General features: G+C 39.9%; 1 protein-coding gene across 1 annotated transcript in view; it reads right to left on the bottom strand.

Annotated features, from left to right (window-relative positions):
• Positions 1 to 15,926, bottom strand: part of LOC137347471 (collagen alpha-2(I) chain-like) — a 42,405-nt gene extending 26,479 nt beyond the window's left edge. The window contains exons 1-7 of the mRNA XM_068011918.1: positions 15,774 to 15,926; positions 13,078 to 13,220; positions 11,983 to 11,992; positions 8,267 to 8,311; positions 7,988 to 8,041; positions 703 to 747; positions 499 to 552 (exon numbers count right to left, since the gene is read on the bottom strand). Coding sequence (XP_067868019.1) covers positions 499 to 552; positions 703 to 747; positions 7,988 to 8,041; positions 8,267 to 8,311; positions 11,983 to 11,992; positions 13,078 to 13,220; positions 15,774 to 15,926 — 504 coding nt within the window. The remainder of the gene's footprint in view (positions 1 to 498; positions 553 to 702; positions 748 to 7,987; positions 8,042 to 8,266; positions 8,312 to 11,982; positions 11,993 to 13,077; positions 13,221 to 15,773) is intronic.
• Between the last annotated feature and the right edge of the window lie 3,715 nt (positions 15,927 to 19,641).

Below are 19,641 nucleotides of genomic sequence, written 5' to 3'. Positions count from 1 at the left end.
GAAGAGAGGTTGAGTAGATTAGGATTATTTTCATTAGAAAGACGGAGGTTGAGGGGGGACCTGATTGAGGTGTACAAAATCATGAGAGGTATAGACAGGGTGGATAGCAAGAGGCTTTTTCCCAGAGTGGGGGATTCAATTACTAGAGGACACGAGTTCAAAGTGAAAGGGGAAAAGTTTAGGGGGGATATGCATGGAAAGTTCTTTACGCAGAGGGTGGTGGGTGCCTGGAACGCGTTGCCAGCGGAGGTGGTAGATGCGGGCACGATGGCGTCTTTTAAGATGTATCTAGACAGATACATGAATGGGCAGGAAGAAAAGAGATACAGACCCTTAGAAAATAGGCGACATGTTTAGATAGAGGATCTGGATCGGCGCAGGCTTGGAGGGCCGAAGGGCCTGTTCCTGTGCTCTAATTTTCTTTGTTCTTTGTTCTAAATTGACCATCCAAACTGTTCAATTAAGCTTAAAAAAATACTAGCTCCACCAAATCCATACCTGATGGCCCCTCGATCCTTCCAGTCCCCTTCTTCCATTTATACCTTGTGGCCCCTGAAACAAAATTATACTTCACATGTTTGGTTTTGCTTTAGCAATAAGAAATAACATTCTGTACTAACATTCCAGTGAAGAGAGATTGCTTAAAACATTTGTGCTTAAATATTCAGATATAACTTTAGAAAAGATTGACAATTACTGTACCTGAGGGCCTCTAGGGCCAGGTAACCCCAGCAACCCAATCTCCCCCTGTTGAAAACAGAAGAAAACAATATGAACCTGTCTCCTCACAATTCTATCTCGGTTCTATAGCAACATTGTGGACAACATACTGATTGTGGAAAAAAGATAAAAGAAGAAGAAACACAAGCTCATTATAAGTAAAGTAAAGGTAAAATAATATCTGCAGGCATAGCTCTGAAAAAAGCTGTATGGGGAGGAATGAGAAAGAAAAGGAACAGAGTGGATAGGATGGAGGGGAGGGGCTGAATGTAATGGTGAAGAGAAGGATTTTGAGGAGGTTTTTGACAGCAGGGTGGAGGAAACTAGGCAGGGAGTTCCAGAAAACAAGGGTTCAGTGACTAAATGAGGGGCCATGACTAGTGAAATGGAGGGAATGGAGGACATGTAAGGACATTGTTAACTGGGCAGAGAATCTGTGCAAGAATGCATTGGTTGGGGCGCTCACTACTTGTGCAGCTGTTCTATAAAACATGGTGTTATAAATAACACATGGAGATTTTCATCAAACTGTGCACATTGTTGAACATTTGGCAGCTTACATATTCTGTCTAAAAATACTTTTTCAGACTTCAATTTGTATTATCTTTCTTAAAATGTGCACAGGTGGCCAACAGATGGCAGAATTGCACCAAACTGGTGTTGGGATTACTTTAGAATTTATACCAATATTGTTAAAGATCGGTTCCTGTGGAGGTCATGTCTTCTATATTTTCTTTTATTCAACTAATTTGCAAGATATAAACTGTAGCATCTGCCTCAGCTTGGAGAGCTTCAGATTTTACATTGCAATGCGAAGACCAAAATTTCTGATGAAACTATTGAGAATGTCTGTCTGTAAGAAATTAACAGGTAAAGGCAGCTTTAAGAAAAACACAACTGGACATAGAATTTAAGCATGGTAGGAGGTCATTTATGAGCCATTGGCCCAGTTTCAGAGCTATCTAGTTCTGTTCTCCTGCTCTTTCCCCATATCCTTTAATATATTTCCCCTTCAAGTGTGTATGCTTCTCATATTCACCCTGAGTTTATGTGCCCTTGTTCATCGACCCATAGAAATAATATTTTACCCTCTCAAACCCTTCTTCCATCATTTCCAACATTTCTATTTTAGTCTTCCCTTAACCTCCTCTGTTCTAGTGAAAATAGCCAGAGTTTTACTGTGCCTTTGGACATAACAATATCCCCTTAACCCTGGTCTTATACTAATAAACTAACATTGCAGTTTTTCCATAGCTTCAATGTCCTTACCAGAATAGTCTAAGAACCTTTTGGTCACTCCAAACTTTAGTCCTATCCAGTCCAGCACTCTGGTTTTTGACTCAATTTTATTATCTATTCTAATGATCTTATAATATAAAATAATTACTATTTTATAGCTGTTTATTATTTACAGCTAATTTGGGAAGAAAATAAACATATTTGGACCATAGACAACCAACAGACCCACTGATCCAGATTATGTAGGATGTATTTTAGCCTATGTTTCACAGTGCGCAGAGCAATCTGTATGGTACTTGGGAGTTCTGCTTTCACACTTTTCAAGATGCTTACAAGAGCTATTCACATGAAAGTGGAAGATTATTTGCAGCAAATGTAATAAAACACAGAGTAGTTCTTAATTTCTGGAGGAAGAAGTCAGTCAATTTTTAAGATTCTCAAAAATGCTTTGAAGTTTTTTTTTGAGAAATGATTATCACACATCTTTTTGTTTGGAGCATTAGGTTTGGTATTCGAAGTCCACTAGAGAAATATTTTTAGCCCACAGCAGTAATATTTTTTGTATGCATAGCAAAAACATACTTAAGGGGACACTGTCTACATGAACAATGTTAGCAACCCTTTTTCTCATTCAATTATAAAGGAACAAGTTGATCACTTAAATCATCTCCTGAAAATAATGTGAATATTGAAATGCCAAATGAGTCTATTGCAGATTATATTTGAGTTAAAGAAACTTTCTTTTCACTGTGTTAATGGTGCAAACTTAGAAGTCAACCTGAGAGACACGTTTGTTGGAGGTCTAAATAGCAGCAAAATCCAGGCCAAGCTTTTGAGTAAAGGCGATAAGCTGATGTAGAAGGAGGCCTGCGATGAAGTCACAGCCATGGAAATGCCAGGAAGAGATAGCTGCAGATTGCAAGGAAGTTCTTTTCCTGAGTCGGCAGGGGAGTGCCTCTGGATTTCAGCGGCAACCAGGCAGCCAAGTTCATAGACTCAGTCAGACTTTTAGATACTATCATTGCCATGGTAGCCACCAACCACCCAAATGTTCCCATTTCCAGTCGAAGTGCTATGCCTGTGGGAAAGTCAGTCAAAGCAAGACAGCATGCAGGAGTAGAGCAAACAGTAATGGCAACAGTAGCGGCAAAGCTCCAGGTTGCAGAAATGTACCAGGTCGAAGTTGTGGCAGACCTAAAGCTATATCAGGCTCCTGGAAGTCCTCAAATGTACACATGATCTATATGGAATCAGAGGTTAATGTTATTGAGCAGGAAGATCAAGAGCTGTACTCAGTCAGAGAGCAAGAAAAACAGAACATAGAAGTTAAGAGAAGAAAGGCTGAAGATATAATTCCAGCACCCACAGTAAAAATGAAAATCAGAGATTTACAACTTACTTTCTTAGTCGATACAGCTGCAGCAGTGTCTGTTATCTCGGAAGGAGAGTACAAGAAGTTCCCAAGTCACATACCCTTATGAAAAACTGTTGTGAAACTGACTAATCATTCCAATAACAGTATTCCAGTATTTGATGGTGAGTATTAAGGTGGTATACAATAATGTATCCTATTATTTGCCATTGGTAGTAGTAGGATGGAACAAAGTCTCCCTGATAGGAAGAAATTGGCTTCAGAACATACATTTAAACTGAGTTATTTACAGTAGGGATCAGTAAGAATACACCTGACATTGAGAAATTGAAGACTGGTTCACGTTTAGCAAATGAGTTATCTGTGAATTACTTCACATACATAAATGACATGCCAGTGACTGCCAGAGAATTTTTTGAGGAAACTCGCCAACATGTGGTGCTCAGCAAATTACTCAATTATGTCATGAATGCTGGTCTAAAGAGTGTGATGATGAGAAATTGCAGGAGTATTTCACGTGTAGAAATGAACTGTGTGTAAATCAAGGCTGTCTCCGATGCTGTTTAAGAGTTATTATCCCATCAGGGTCTAGGGACAGATTGTTAGAGGAACTTCATCAAGAGCACAAAGGGATTGTCTGTATGAAAGCGATAGCAAGAAGCTATTTTTGGTATTCAAAGGTAGATAGAGATATTGAAGAGGTGGTGAAAAGTTGTGGTGTGGCTCAGAATGAGAAACGATCCAACCAAAGTTCCTTTTATTCCATGGTCACACACGACTGTGGTAACTACAGAGGGGTATCCCTGCTGTCTGCCACAGGGAAGGTCATCGCAAGATTCCTTCTCAACCATGTCCTCCCCGTGTCTAAAGAGAATCTACCAGAATCAGAATGTGGATTCCGGCCATCAAGAGGCGCAGTGGTCATGATCTTCACAGCAAGACAACGGCAAGAAAAATGTAGGGAGCGGTAGCAAACTTTATACATGGTCTTCTTTGACCTCACAAAGGTCTTTGACTCTATCAACCGGGAGGGAGTATGGAACATCCTCCTCAAATTTGGCTGCCTGGAGAAATTTGTCACCATCCTCCTCCTGCTGCATGACAACATGCAAGCCTTAATCCTTGCCAACGGATCTGCCACTGACCCAATCCAAGTGCAAACTGGGGTCAAGCAAGACTGTGTCATCACACCAACGTTCTTTTCCATCTTCCTTGCTGCAACATTCCACCTCATCTCCATGAAGCTCCCTGCCGGAGTAGATCTACTCTACAGGACAATCGGTAAACTAACCTACATCGCCTCCAGTCCAGAACCAAGGCCACTGAACCTCTGTCATCGCGCTGCAGTGTGTTGACGATGCTTGCGTATGCACACACTCAGAGGCCATGCTTCAAACCCTCGCTGATGCATTCATGGAGACATATGAACGAATAGGCGTTAAGCTAAACATCCGGAAGACAAAGGTCCTCTATCAGCCTGCTCCTGCAGCGCAACACTGCCCCCCGACTATCAAGATCCCACGGCGAACCACTGGACAACGTTGATCACTGATAGAGATATACAAAATTATGAGGGGTATAGATAGGGTAGATTGGAAGAAATTTTTACCCTTAGCAGAGGTGTCAATAACCAGGGGGCATAGAATTACGGTAAGGGGCAGGAGGTTTAGAGGGGATTTGAGGAAAAATGTTTTCACCCAGAGGGTGGTTGGAATCTGGAACACACTGCCTGCAGGGGTGGTAGAGGCACCCTCACAATATTTAAGAAGTATTTAGATGAGCACTTGAAACACCATAGCACACAAGGCTATAGGCTAAGCGCTGGAAAATGGGATTAGAATAGATAGATGCTTGATGGACGGCACGGACACAATGGCCAAAGGGGCTGTTTCTGTGCTGTATACTTCTATGACTCAATGACTCTATGACAAGAAAACCGTGGGAATGAGTACATGTCAATTTCTTTGAAGTGGAAGGTAAAGAGTATTTTGTTTTGGTTTATAGCTATAGCAAGTGGATAAATGTTGAGCTTATGCCCAATACCACAAATGTCAAAACTATTGAGGTTTTGAGAAGTTGGTTTGCAATTTATGGGTTGCCAAAAGTATGGGTGTCAAATAATGATCCACAGTTTTCATCAGAAGAGTTTGAAATATTTCTTAGTAGTAATGGAGTCAAACACACTCTAATATCACCATATCAGCCAGCATCGAATGATGCTGCAAAAAAGAAATGTACAAATTGTGAAGCGGTCTTTGCAGAAGTATTTGCTGGGTGACAAGCTAGGCAGTAATTTCCATGTTTCTCTTCAACACAGGCTAGACAATTTTCAGTTCTCCTACTGAATAACCCCACAGTCCAAGGCAGGTTGCTCACCTTACGAGATAGTGTTTAAACACACTCCTAATACAAGGTTTAGTTTGCTTCAGCCAGAAATCAATAGCAAGGTAAGAAAAAAGCAAGACAGAGTAAAGATGAGTCACAATACTCGAGACATGAAAGTTAGGGAGTTCAGTGCTGGCCAGAGGTCATGGTAAAAAAAACGAATTGATAAGAAGTATGTATTTGGAGTTGTTGTAAAAAGACTAGGTGCATTCACATATCCAGTGAAGGTTGGAGACAGACTCAGTGTCATGTAGATCATTTGCTTGAAATTGGAAATCTGACACAAGGAGAGCATGAGAAACTTCCTATAGTTTAAGTTCCTACAGCCCCAATAGAAAGTCAGAAAGAAAGTGAAAGTCACAAAAAAACTAAAAGTTTGCTGGTATCACAGAATCCGCCTGTAGAGCAAACTGAATCAGGATCTTTGATTAAGAATAGTCAATCAATTTCACAGTCCCAACCATTAAGTGGAGTTGGTAGTCAAAGTCAAAGTTCAGGGTTGACACAGTCTGAGATGTTGGGAGAGCTGAGTGAAGCTACTGAAAATGGAAGAAGATACCCAGACAGAAAGAGGAAGATACCAGATAGGTTAATTGAAAGTATGTAGGAAGGAAGAAGAAATAAATTGTTCTATTCATTACTTTTTGTCAATAATGATAGTTTTGTTAAAGACATACTGGTGTTAAGGAAAACAAATGTTAACATGTAAATTACTCTGGAAATATTGGTTAGAAATGTTTTGTTGTGATTACAGTAATAACAAGCATACAACCCAACCTGTTAAAGTTCAGAGTATTGTTATTGTATTCTGGGAAATTATGTACAAGTACCATTTTACATTTACTGTATAAGTTGCTTTTTTAAGTGGGGAGGGAGTATGGTATATGGTAATATATTTTGTATACTGCTTCTCTGCTGCCCTCTCTGTTGGGCGATGTAAATTAAAATTTCCAACATGGCTGCTCCCAGTTAAGACCTCATGTTAGTTTTATTCTGAATACACAACATTAACAAATAGATAAAAAGAGCACAACAATGTCTGTTCATTTAAGAGACTCAGAAGAAAACTTGCAGCGTTCCCTTTCAGGTGCTGCATAAAGGTACTCTGAGCCTGGTAACCATTTTAAATCCTTTTCAGATATTGGGCATCAGCCACCATTTTATCCATTTATGGTTGCATATCCCATTATAAAAGATTATGACAGCTGGACAGAGTTGAAGCTAGCTCTGGATCTACTGCACCACATGTAAACATTTGATATATGTATATATTTATTGTACAGGAATGGTGGAGATTTGATTCCTGGTAGCACTCCACTGATGTTCTGTGGTAGTCTTGATAACCTGGAGGGAAAGGTGGTCATTAAGTCAATGACCACTGGTAATCTAATTTTAGAGGCAAAGCAAAAGAATTTTCTGTTCCCTGAAAGTCTTGGAAATTATCACCTGCACTGTTATCAGGATCACTATCCTCAATTTGTACCCCAATTTTCCTGCCTCTGAATCAAAGACCAAAATAAAGTTCTCAGCAATATGAAAATGGCACAGAACATTGTGAGATATACATGTTTACTAAACACGGATTAAATTATCAAATATACTGGCTTCTATAATTATGAGGAAATGTTTCGAATTAGAAAATTCAAGGTAGAAAACATAACTAAATATGGATGATATTATGTACATGCTTTATTGGAACAAAAAATTGTGCCACACTTTCTTCCCAATCCTTAATTATTTTGAGTACAATATATTAATGATCAATTAATGCTGTTCAAGCAGTATTGTACCATTTGCTACAAGCCCTGTTTGTGACAACACTGCATTTTACTACCATTTTTTCCTCATTTCTTCACAGTCTGTACATACCACACACCATTAGAGAGGACAGGTTGGACTCCTGTTCTAGAAATGGGACACAGAGTATCATTGGATGAGTCATACTTTTATTTCCCCTCTCTGCCTCTGGGGACATAACTTGGCCTGAACCTCTGCAATACCCAATGTTCTAGCTGAGACCAAGAACTCAGAGTAGGGGGAATGATATGAACTTGGGGTGGAGGTACATGGAGGGGGTTGTGTGGTTCTCAATCAAGCATGCTGTAATCACATGGAGCATCACATCAGAGTTGTTCATAAAACTGTAGCTAAGCGCTTTAACATTGTCATTTCCAAGATGTAAAAACGAACATCTCTTGCCTATGCTTTTACTTAAGAGCTTTATTCAGGAATGTCAATTCCTGTGAAGGCAACAGTGAATCTCCTGCATACCTCAGAGCCATTCACACCTGCCACACCCTTTGGTCCTGGAGGTCCTTCTTCACCCTATAGATAAAGAACAAACATGAAGATATTGTATAGTTTAAAGTAAAATGCCATCTTCTGTGTTTTTTAAATATTTAATTTGTAGCTCAGAGTAACAAAATTAACAATTGCTTTGGTAGTAAGTTAGTAAAATCACACAGAACATAAATCGAGTTTCCAATTCCAACATACACATACTTAATACACTATGCTGTTTATTTCCTTGATATGTATAAATGTACAAACCATTAGTCCTGGCAGTCCTGGTGCACCGATTAATCCAAACTCTCCCTGCAAAACAAATTAAAATTAAACAGACTTCATCAGAGCTTTTTGTAATTGTGTTTCCATTTCCTCCAAAACCAATTCCTGGTACAGAAAACCCCATTAAATTGAACCCTAAACATATTATAAATATCTAAAGTGTAAGTTAGCCAAGGATAAACCTAGGCCTATTAAGGACCCAAAGGGAAATCTTCATGTAGAGTTAGAGGACATGGGTATAGTATTAAATAACTATTTGCGTCTGCAAAGGAAGCAGATCCTGTAAAGGTTACACCAAAAGAGGAGAGGGAAGTTATGGACAGGATATTAATAGATAGAGAAAACATACAAAAAAAAAATTAGCGTCACTGAAAGTTGGTAAGTCACCTTGTCTGGATGGAATGCATCCTAAGTTGCTAAGAGAAGCAAAGGTAGAAATAGTAAAAGGCATTGGTCACAGTCTTTCAATCCTCATTACAAACTGGAGTTGTGCTGGAAGACTGAAGGGTTGCTAATATTATAGCACTGTGCAAGAAGCAGGGAGGGATAAACCAGAAAACTACAGTGCAGTCAATTTTTTATTCTTTCAGGGGATGTGAGCGTCGCTGGATAGGCCAGCATTTGTTGACCATCCCTAATTGCCTTTGAGAAGATGGTGGTGAGCTGCCTTCTTGAATCGCTGCAGTCCACTCACAGTGCTGTTAGGAAGGGCATTTCAGCATTTTGACCCAGTAACAGTGAAGAAACGGCGATATAGTTCCAAGTCAGGATGATGTGCGACTTGGAGAGGAACATCAGGTGGTGGTGTTCCCATGCATCTGCTGCCTTTGTCCTTCTAGATGGTAGAGGTCACGGGTTTGGAAGGTATCGTTGAAAGAGGGTTGGCAAGTTGCTGCAGTACTTCTTGTATATGGTACACACTGTTGCCACTGTGTGCCAATGGTGGAGGGAGTGAATGTTTAAGATGGTGGGAGGGATGCTGTTCAAGCAGGCTGCTTTGTCCTGGAGGGTGTCAAGCATCATGTGTGCTGTTGGAGCTGCACATATCCAGGTAAGTGAAGAGTATTCCATCACATTCCTGACTTGTGCCTTGTCGACTGGGGATAGGTTTTGATGAGTCAGGAGGTCAGTTACTCGCCCCAGAATTCCCAGCCTCTGATGTGCTCCTGTAACCACAATTTATATGGCTGGTCCAGTTAAATTTCTGGTCAATGGTAACCCTCAGGATGTTGATGGTGGGTGATTCAGCGATGACAGTGCATTTGATTGTCAAGGGGAGATGTTTAGATTCTCTCTTGTTGGAGATGGTCATTGCCTGGCACTTGTGTGGCTTCAATGTTACTTGCCACTTCTCAGCCCAAGCCTGAATGTTGTCCAGGTCTTACTGAAGCAATCCGTGTCCACATGCAGCATCAGTTAACATTCCCACTTCTGACCGTATGATGGAGGGAAAGTCATTGATTAAGCATCTGAAGATGGTTAGGCCTAGGACACTACCCTGAGGAACTCCTGCAGCAATGTCACGGCACTTAGATGTTTGGCCTCCAAAAACCACAACTATCTTCTTTTGTGCGAGGTATGACTCCAACCAATGGAGAGTTTGCCCCCTGATTCCCATTGACTTCAATTTTACTAGGACTCCTTGATGCCACACTCGGTCAAATGCTGCCTTGATGTCAAGAGCACTCTCGCCTCACCTCTTGAATTCAACTCTTTGGTCCATGTTTGGACCAAGGCTGTAATAAGGTTTGGAGCCGAGTGGCCGTGGCGGAACCTAAACTGAGCAGTTTATTGCTGTGTAGAGTAGCTGCTTGATAGCACTGTCAACAACACCTTCCATCACTTTGCTGACTGATGGTACGGTAATTGGCCGGATTGGATTTGTCCTGCTTTTTGTGGACAGGACATACCTGAGCAATTTTCCACATTGTCAGGTAGATGCCAGTGTTGTAGCTGTGCTGGAACAGCTTGGCTAAGGGGGCAGCTAATTCTGGAGCACAAGTCTTCAGTAGTAGTGCCGGAATGTTGTCAGGGCCCATCGCCTTTTTTGTTGTATTCAGCGCCTTCAGCCGTTTCTGGATATCACGTCCAGTGAATCGAATTGGATGATATTGGTTGGAAAGTTGGGACTCCTTCGAACAAAGAAGGTTAAGAGGTGATCTAATAGTGGTTTTCAAGATGATGAGAGGTTTAGATGGAGCAGAGAGAGAAAAACTATTCCCTCTGGCAACAGGCTCGATAACTAGAGGTCATACATTTAAAGTCATTGGCAAAATATTTAGATGGTAGATGAGAAGGAATTTTCTCACTCAGAGTTGTTGAGATCTGGAACACGACCTGAAAAGGTGGTGAAAGCTGATTCAATCAATAATTTTAAAAGGGAATTGGATTGGAACTCGAGGATGAGAAACTTACAGGGTTATTGACAAAAAGCCGATGTGTGTGGCTAAGCACAACAGCTTTTCCAAAGAGCCAGCACAGGTTCAATGGGCTGAATAGCCTCCTTCTCTGCTGTAAGTTTCTATGATTCTATGAAAGCAATTAAATATTTGATCTGTACCATAATGGCTTTTATTCCAGCCTTTACATGACACTCTCAGGAGCATCACATGACATATGTAATGTCCTAAATTTTCTAAGTTCAGCCGGAGGCAAGAAACCTCCACAGCGCACTTTCGAAAATCGCAATCAACATGTTGGCAGCAGCTGATGTCCTCCGTCACCATTTGTACTTGCAAAGTTCAGGACAGGCATTTGTCAGCTTTTAAACTGGTCTTCACCGTATATTAAATAGTTCAGCTCACTTTAACTTACAGTAGAGATGGGAAAGACCATTTAAAGTTTCTAGAATGTGGCTGGAAGCGTGGAAGAGACAGCACTTTTCAGTATTCATCCATCAGTTCCAAGATATTATGAGTTATTTTGTCTGAGTGCTTTCGCTTCATGCATTGCAAGAAAAGAAACTAAAATAAAAAAATAATTAAAAGAGAAAGAGAGCAAGATAGATAAAGAAAAGGGAAAGCCAAGAAGGAAACAAAGAACCTACATTTACATAGCGCCTTTCATGTCAAGATGACCCAAAGCACTTTACAGCCAATGAAGTATTTTTCAAGTATATTCCCTGTTGTACTGTAGGAAACGCGACAGCCTAACAGCAGTGAGATAATAACCAGAACATCAGTTTAGGTGATGTTGGTTGAGGGATAAATATTTGTCAGGACACCAGAGAGAACTCCCTTGCTCTTCTTTGAGTAATGCCATGGGACCATGGTATAATGTCTCCTCCATAAGACGGAACCTCTGACAGTGCAGCACTCCCTCAGTACAACGCTGAAGTGCCAACCTAGACTTTGTACTCAAGTCTCTGGAATGAGGCCTAACCCCATAACCTTCTGATTCCGAGGTGAGAGCACCATCGCTGAGCCAAGGCTGAGACTTAAGCCTCAAATACATATTTTCATCTGCAAAATACACCTCCCACAGAGGAATTAAAATCTTCTAATTAAATCCTATAATCATTTCATCAGAAATACATTAATTTAACAGCTTTAAATGTAAAAAAAAAAGTTACCATAACAACATTCTCATTTTGGAAGATATGAAAGGAACTGCAATAAACCAATTAATCTGGGAGGTTTTTGTAATGTCACTCACTGGGGGGCCTCTGGGTCCCTGTAATCCTGGAATTCCTTTCAAACCTTTGATACCCTGAAATCAACACAATATGGTATTTGATCAATGCTTACAATAGATAAACTCATGTTGCTAAACTAACCAACTATATAGATGTGTCAGAATCCATTCAACCATAGGCAATGTATATCTCAAAGTGCTACAGTTTACTGCAATATTTTATGCATAACAAGTAGCCATTAATGTTAATGTACCATTTAAAAAGAGTGACAGTGATGGCTAGTTACAATTATCCACTATCTCCTAGAGTGCTGGCTCCTTGCATTGGTGTGGGTATGGAAAAGGGAGAGTGCTTTTTTATAGGGATGAAGAGAAACTGGAAATTATAAATATTATACCACAATCAAGAAGCATGGAAAGTATAAAGATGATAATTTGAGATCACTGAATTACATAGAATCTGCAGCACAGAATAGGGCATTTGGCCCAACTAGTCTATTCTGGTGTTTAAATGCCACATGAGCCTCTCCCATTCTAATTACATCTTCCCACATTACTACATATCCCTCATGTATGCATCAAGCCTCCTCTTAAATATGTCAATGCTATTTGCTTCAACCACTTCATGTGGTAGCAAGATCCAAATTCTCACCACCCTCAGTAAAGCAATTCCACCTAAATTCTTTACTTGATCTGTTAGTGGCTCTCTCATATTTATGCCCCCTTGCTCTGGATTCACATACAACTGAAAACAGTTTCCATGTCCACTATCTTCATAACCTCTTCATAATTTTAAAAGATCTCTATCAGACCTCCTCTTAGTTTTCTCCAGAGAGAATAGCCCCTGATTTTTGCATCCACTCAATTCTAGTAGTCATCTTGTGAATCTTTCTCCAGTGCTACCTTTTTTAGTATGGAGAATAGAACTGCACTCAATACTCCAAGTGTGATCTAACCAAGGTTCTACACAAATTTAACATTTCTTCTCTGCTTCTGTATTCTTCTCCACCAGTAAATTGTTCGCACTCTTTATGGCCTTATCAACTTGCATTGCTACCTTTATTGATTTATGTATCTGTATTCCCAGATCTCTTTGCTCCTCTACCTCTTAGGCTTTTTTTCACCTTCCAAGGAATACGTGTTCTCCTTATTCCTCCTACCAAAATGAATCATCGCACACTTTGCCATTTATCACCCACTCTGCAAGCCTTTTGATGTCTTCCTCTACTTTGAGGCAGTACTCCACATTATTAGCTATGCACCACAATTCGGTATACTGAAAATTTCTACACACCTCCAATTTCTGAATCCAAAAGATTTATGTATATAGTAAACAGCAGGACACCACTTCCCATTTTCTGCCAGTTTGAGAAATTCTCCTTAACTTATGCTGTGTTTTACCTTTTGAAACCATCTTTCAATTTATTCTGCTACCTGAATCCACACACCCTGACTTTAGTCACAAATCTTTTATGTGACACTTTATTGAAGATGGAGAATTCCAACTCCCTCCATCTGACAGAAACTGTGTGGAAGAGGAGCTAAAATCTGGGCTCCTGTACCATGGCTATTTCAGCAACGCTTTTTGTTTTCCCCTTGGGCAGTTCTGGTGTCTGCCTGACTCCAGAAGGAGCCTCTTAATTATAAGAATTGGACTTTTATCACTTGGATATATACCTAATGTTATTTTAGCTGCCCTCTGAGTGGGACACCCACTCAGTAAAGCCTGGTGGATGCCCTGTAAGGCAAGTTGAAAGCTAATGTGAGGGCCAAAGGCGCACTCCTACTTGTCTAGGCCTCTACAAAGAAAGTTTGGGCCAATGCTGGCCCTTGTTCCCCTTTACTTCCCAACTGCATAACCCTCCTGAACCCTGACCCTTAGATTTACTTCACTGGCAGGCTCTGGGCTGCCAAATGTTTATAAATAAAGCAATTTAAGAAAAAAAACTCCTCCTCTACAGCTTGTAGCTAATCATATATTTTTTTAAAAATAATTTAATAATAATGGCATTCAATGAAGGGGCTTTCAATAGATCTCAGGTTTGAGAGGAAGCATTTTAATAGGTCAAATTTGACAGCATGTCTAATAGATTAGCTTACCGAAAGCTGACTGTCATTGCTTTAAGCTTGATCAACATTGCCTCAAATAATGAATGAATTGTCTGACACATTGGATTAAGCAGCCTAATCTTCTGACCACTAAAATCTAATCTCAAATCTACACCAAACGACAGGGTGAACGTTTCCACTCTCCTGGCTGTGAGACTCCGAAGAGAGATTGGCCGTTTTCAACTCAGTTCTTAAAAAGGATGCAGGCATACAGCCCAAAACCGCCTGCAACTGGCAACTTTAGTCAGACAAGCCACAAGGATGCCTGGTGTAGGTGTTGCTCCTTTCAATAAACATCATAGGGATAGCACAGACAGACATTTTCCCTGTAGCTGGTCATCCAAGCCTGACTTCCACTTCAAAAGTGGAAAAATGTTCCACTTCCCAGTAATGACATCTCTCACCATGAGAACACCATGAGTCAGTAAAATATCACCAAAAGGGAAGAAACAATAAAAAATGTAAATGAAACCATCTTCGATCATCAACAATACATGCATACCATTCATTGTTCTAAGCAAATATGTCAGTCTGTCTTAATGTTAAAAAAGTACAGTGTAGTCAGCCTTTCCATACATGTCCAGATTTAAGGAAGTTTCATGTTCACCCTGCCAGGGGACCTGTTTGTCTTTCATGGTGGTTACGAGAGTCATTTTGAATTATCAGCAATGACCCAATATTAAAGGGCAGTGAAGCCATCTGTAAACAATTAACGACTAAATGAACAAATCCTTACACAGGAGAAAATGGAACTTTCAAAAGAACGGGGAGGAACTGGGACTAAATTGGACAGCTCTTTCAAAGAGTCGGCACAAGTACGATGGGTATAATAGATTTCTTCTGTGCTGTAATATTCTATGGTTCTATTCTATTAAACCTGAAAAATTGCTACGGCACACACAAAGGCAATAAAAGTAATGTATGGACTTTTCCTTTCATTTTTGCCTTTCCAATTATCTGCTTAAAAGCAAATTATCAAAAGGTTTAATTTAGTTCATAGAGTCATAGAATGGTTATAACACAGAAGGAGGCCAATTGTTCCATGCTGGCTCTTTGCATGAGCAGCTCAGCTTGTCCCACTCCCCTAGCTTTTCCCTGTAGCCCTGCAAATCTTCTCTTCAGATAATTATCCAATTCCCTTTAGAAAGCCACAATTGAATCTGCCCCTGCCACACATTTAGGCAGTGAATTCCAGATCCTAACCACTCACTGAGTCAAAAAGTTCATCCTATTGTCATCTCTAATTCCTTTACCAATCACTTTAAATCAGTGACCTTCTGCCAATCTCCCAATCTACTCAGTCCAGACCACTCATGATTTTGAATACCTTAATCAAATCTCCTCCCAACCTTCTTTTCTCCAAGGAGAACAATCCCAGTTTCCCCAATCTATCCACATAAATGAAGTCCCTCATCCCTGAAACATTCTTATAAATCTTTTCTGTACCCTCTCCAATGCCTTTGCATCCTTCCTAAAGTGTGGTGGCCAGAATTGGACACAATACTCCAGCTGAGGCCGAACCAGTGTTTTATACACGTTCACCATAACGTCCCTGCTTTTGTACTCGATGCCCCTATTTATAAAGCTCAGAATCCCATTGCCTTATTAACGATTTTCTCAACCTGCCCTGCCACCTTCAACGATTTGTGCACATATACGCCCAGGTCTCTCTGCTCCTGCACTCCTTTAGAATTGTATCCTTTATTTGAGATTGCCTTTCCTCATTCTTCCTACCAAGATGCATTACTTCACACTTCTCTGTATTAAATTTCATCTGCAACGTGTCCGCCCATTCCATTAGCCTATCTTTGCCCTCTTGAAGTCTGTCACTATCCTCTTGACAGTTCACAATACTTCCAAGTTTTGCATCATCTGCATATTTTGAAATTGTGCCATGCATACTCAAGTATAGGTCATTAATATAGATCAAGAAAAGCAGTGCTCCCAATACTGACCCTTGGGGAACGCCACTTTAAGCATCCTCCAGTCTGAACAACAACCGTTCACCACTACTCTCCATTTCCTGTCACTCGGCCAACTTCTTACCATGCTGCTACTGCCCCTTTTATTCCCTGGGCTTTAACTTTGCTGATTAGTCTGTTATGTGGCAGTTTACCAAATGCCTTTTGGAAATCCATGGACACAACATTAACCACATTACTCTCATCAATCCTCTCTGTTACCTCAACAGAAAACTCAAGCAAGTTAGTTAAACACGATTTACTTTTAACAAATCAGTGCTGGCTTTCCCTAATTAATCCATATTTGTCCAAGGGAGTGTTAATTTTGCCCCGGATTATCGTTTCTGAAAGCTTTCCCACCACTGAGGTTAAAATGAATGTATTTATGAAAAACTTCAAATATCACTTTTGAATTTCTCTCTGTAATTATACAGGAGACTGGAATGATGTTATTTACAGGACATTTTAGTCAATGTTTATTATGACACCCTTTAGATAATCATTACTGTCATTAATGAAATACTTTGCTTAGGCCCTGATTCATTTATTATTTGTAGTATATGCTCAAAATGTGGATAAAGAGAATGTTTCCTTGGCAGACAGTGTTTGTGCATTAATGAATATGTTCATTTTAAAAAAATAAAGCAAATTTTATTATCCCTTTCGATTTGTGCTCATATTTAGGAATCATTAGTAGGATACATTATGAAAGGTATCAAGCGAAGAACATATCTATAAATCAACTTGAACATTTTTATTAACAAACTCTCCTGTTTTCAAGTGCATTAATAAGCTAGTACAGTATATTAACTGAAAGGGTAATTAAATTCTCGAGAGTCAACATTCCTGACAACTCAGCACTGCAGAAGATTAAATGGTTTTTAAATCGGGAGGAATTGAAAGAACTCAATTTGTTTTGCAACACACAAAAAAAGTGAATTACAGGTACCATATGTGGATACAATTGGACTTCGGGGGCGATGTAGAGTAATGGAGCAGAACAAGACTCATGTTCAGAGCTTTACGTCAGTGATCTCTTACACACAATGACTTATCTCAGCCATAGTGCCCAGCTGAGTTCCCCAACAGTGGGAAGGCGGCAGAAACAAGTGAGCATTTTAGGTTGTTTCCACATCTCGAAGCAACTGTGGACACAGCACATTGGTGCAGATTTGGAATTAGGTGACCATCTCCCATCTTTGCAGCAGAGAGAATGGCAATGGGAAGTAAAGAAAGTATGAGTGCTTGAAAGAAGGAATCTCATCTCAGAAAAGATTAACTTCTGTTCAGGTGCATCTGAGAATCTAGATAGCCCTTCAATAGTTATTGAAGCTGTTTAATTGTTTCTTCTTTTTATGAATTATGAACACTGGGCATGAAACATCAATAACTGGCACAAGGAGAATAGTCAGGATGACAAGAGCTTGCATTAGTTTCCAATAAGTATAATCTCCATTTACAATGCATAAAAATTAATACCATTTCACAACAGCAAAAGCAAGATGATTAGATTACTTACAGAAGCCCCAAAAGGCCCACGAAGCCCAATTTCACCTTGGTCACCCTACCACAACAAAACAAAAATAATAATACATATATACACAAATATAATAATTTCAAAATTAATCAGATGAAATCAATGCATATTTTATTTTGCCTATCATACATATTGCCTTTTTCTTTAAAAATACGAGAATCAAAATGATTTATTATTGATGGATGTTAAAATTCTTGAACAATTCTTTAATTCTTCATTTAAAAAGTGAGTTTGCTAGAAGATCCACAATTACTGTAGTAGAATGTTTTTAATATCATAATAGAAAAAGAAAAAAATTGCAGGGCTAAGAGGAAAAAGCAGCAGAGTTGGACTCATTGGATATCTCTTTCAAAGAGTTGTCACAGGCATGAAGGGCTGAATGGCCTCCTTCTGTCCTGTGATTCCTTGTGATCAGATCAGGGATAACAATTGTGCGAGAGGAATTAGACATGCCTTTATATTTTGAAAAAGTAGGAGGTCACACAGAAATAAATTATAATCTTGTTTTATGTTTCGATATCCTGTATACAAAAGCATGGAACAAATGACCAATGGCTCTCATTCTCTGCAATGTGGGCGAGCTTGGTTCATGACCAAGTTGATATGTTTTTGGAATAAAACAGAAAATGCTAGAAATATTCAGCAGGTCTGGGAGCAACTGTGGAGAGAGAAACAGAATTACTGTTTCAAGTCAATGACCTTTCATCAGAACTCCCGGAAATTGGATTTCCCTACACGCTGTAGGATTTTAACTCCACAATGTGTCTTTTTACTCCTTGACATGTTCCCTGCCCAGAAGCCAGCCAGATTAACAGGCTTGACTTCCAGTTGAGCAGGGAAGACTCTGGAGCTGGTCGCAGGAGCAGGTTGGTCCGATCCCTGACCACAGTGCAGTGTGGGATGGGGGTCCCGATCCCTGACCCTGGGGCTGGATGGGGGCAGAGGTAGGGGGCTTGGGAGGGAGGATGGTCTGATCCCCGGAAGTCTTTGTACGTAAGAAATCTGATGAAGAGAGCTGTCCATGGATAGATTAATTATAAAATGGCTAAAATCACCACCTCCAGTGAGGTGAGGATGTGGTAGGAATATGGGATTAGTGTAGGATTAGTATAAATGGGTTGTTAATGGTCGGCACAGATTCGGTGGGCCGAAGGGCCTGTTTCAGTGCTGTATCTCTAAATCTAAAATCTAAATCTAAATCAGTGTAGGTTAATTACACATTAAATCATCCATTAGAATGGGGCATCTGGATGTTCTTATCCATGTAAGATGTTGAATCTGCTTCTGTGCTTCAATGCCAGCCATGTGTGGGATTTGAGCAGAGCATCTTCAGTACACAGGCTGCATTTTGTATTTATCTGTTCCTTTCTGAAATTTATGAATCAGCCCAGACGGATTTCACAGGATAAGCTTAGATTTAGATTAGATGGTAAAGGGCTCTTTTTCTCTGGCTTCGATTACATAGGAAAAGCAAATAGTGGGAAACACGTCATCACTGTACCTTCAGTTCTGATAGTGTATAGCAAGAGTTGCATGGGATATCTTCACAAATCCTGAACTACGGGATTAATGTCCCCTCACCTCAAACTATAATGAGCTCCTTGAACTTTGCTCTGACTCTAAAATGTAGAACCCCAAATGCATTAACAAGTGAACTGCAACATAATCCCAAAATAAGACTGCAGGGATTGGTTTCCCCAGTCAACGAAAGATCACGGGAGCTCACTGGGAAGCCAAAAGAAATGGAGAGTTTGCTAGTTTGGTATTGGCTTAATGGGCTCAGAACTTGCATTGTTACTCCCCTATGGACATTTACTTATTTGCTTTGTCTGAATTTCACTTTGCTATTTCTAAATGAACCAGATATTCAACTCGAGTGCCATGTCTTTAATATTCATGTACAGCAATCAAAGGGGGATCAAAGAATGGTGATGAGATCTTAAGCCATGAGAAAATGAGGATGTCCCATATTTAGAATATTAAAAAAATGTTACAGATGTCAAATGTATGTTTATGCAAGCAATAAGAAATCAATTTTAAACCTTTCTCTTCATGTCTGCAACGTTTAATCTCAGTCAGATTTTTCTTTTAATACAGTGAGGTGCATTCCTGATGCA

This window comes from Heterodontus francisci, chromosome 32, assembly GCF_036365525.1.
Source record: "Heterodontus francisci isolate sHetFra1 chromosome 32, sHetFra1.hap1, whole genome shotgun sequence".
NCBI classification, from domain to species: Eukaryota; Metazoa; Chordata; class Chondrichthyes; order Heterodontiformes; family Heterodontidae; genus Heterodontus; species Heterodontus francisci.
The sequence above is the reverse complement of the archived record's forward strand: the minus strand, read 5'-3'. Positions and strand labels throughout refer to the sequence as shown.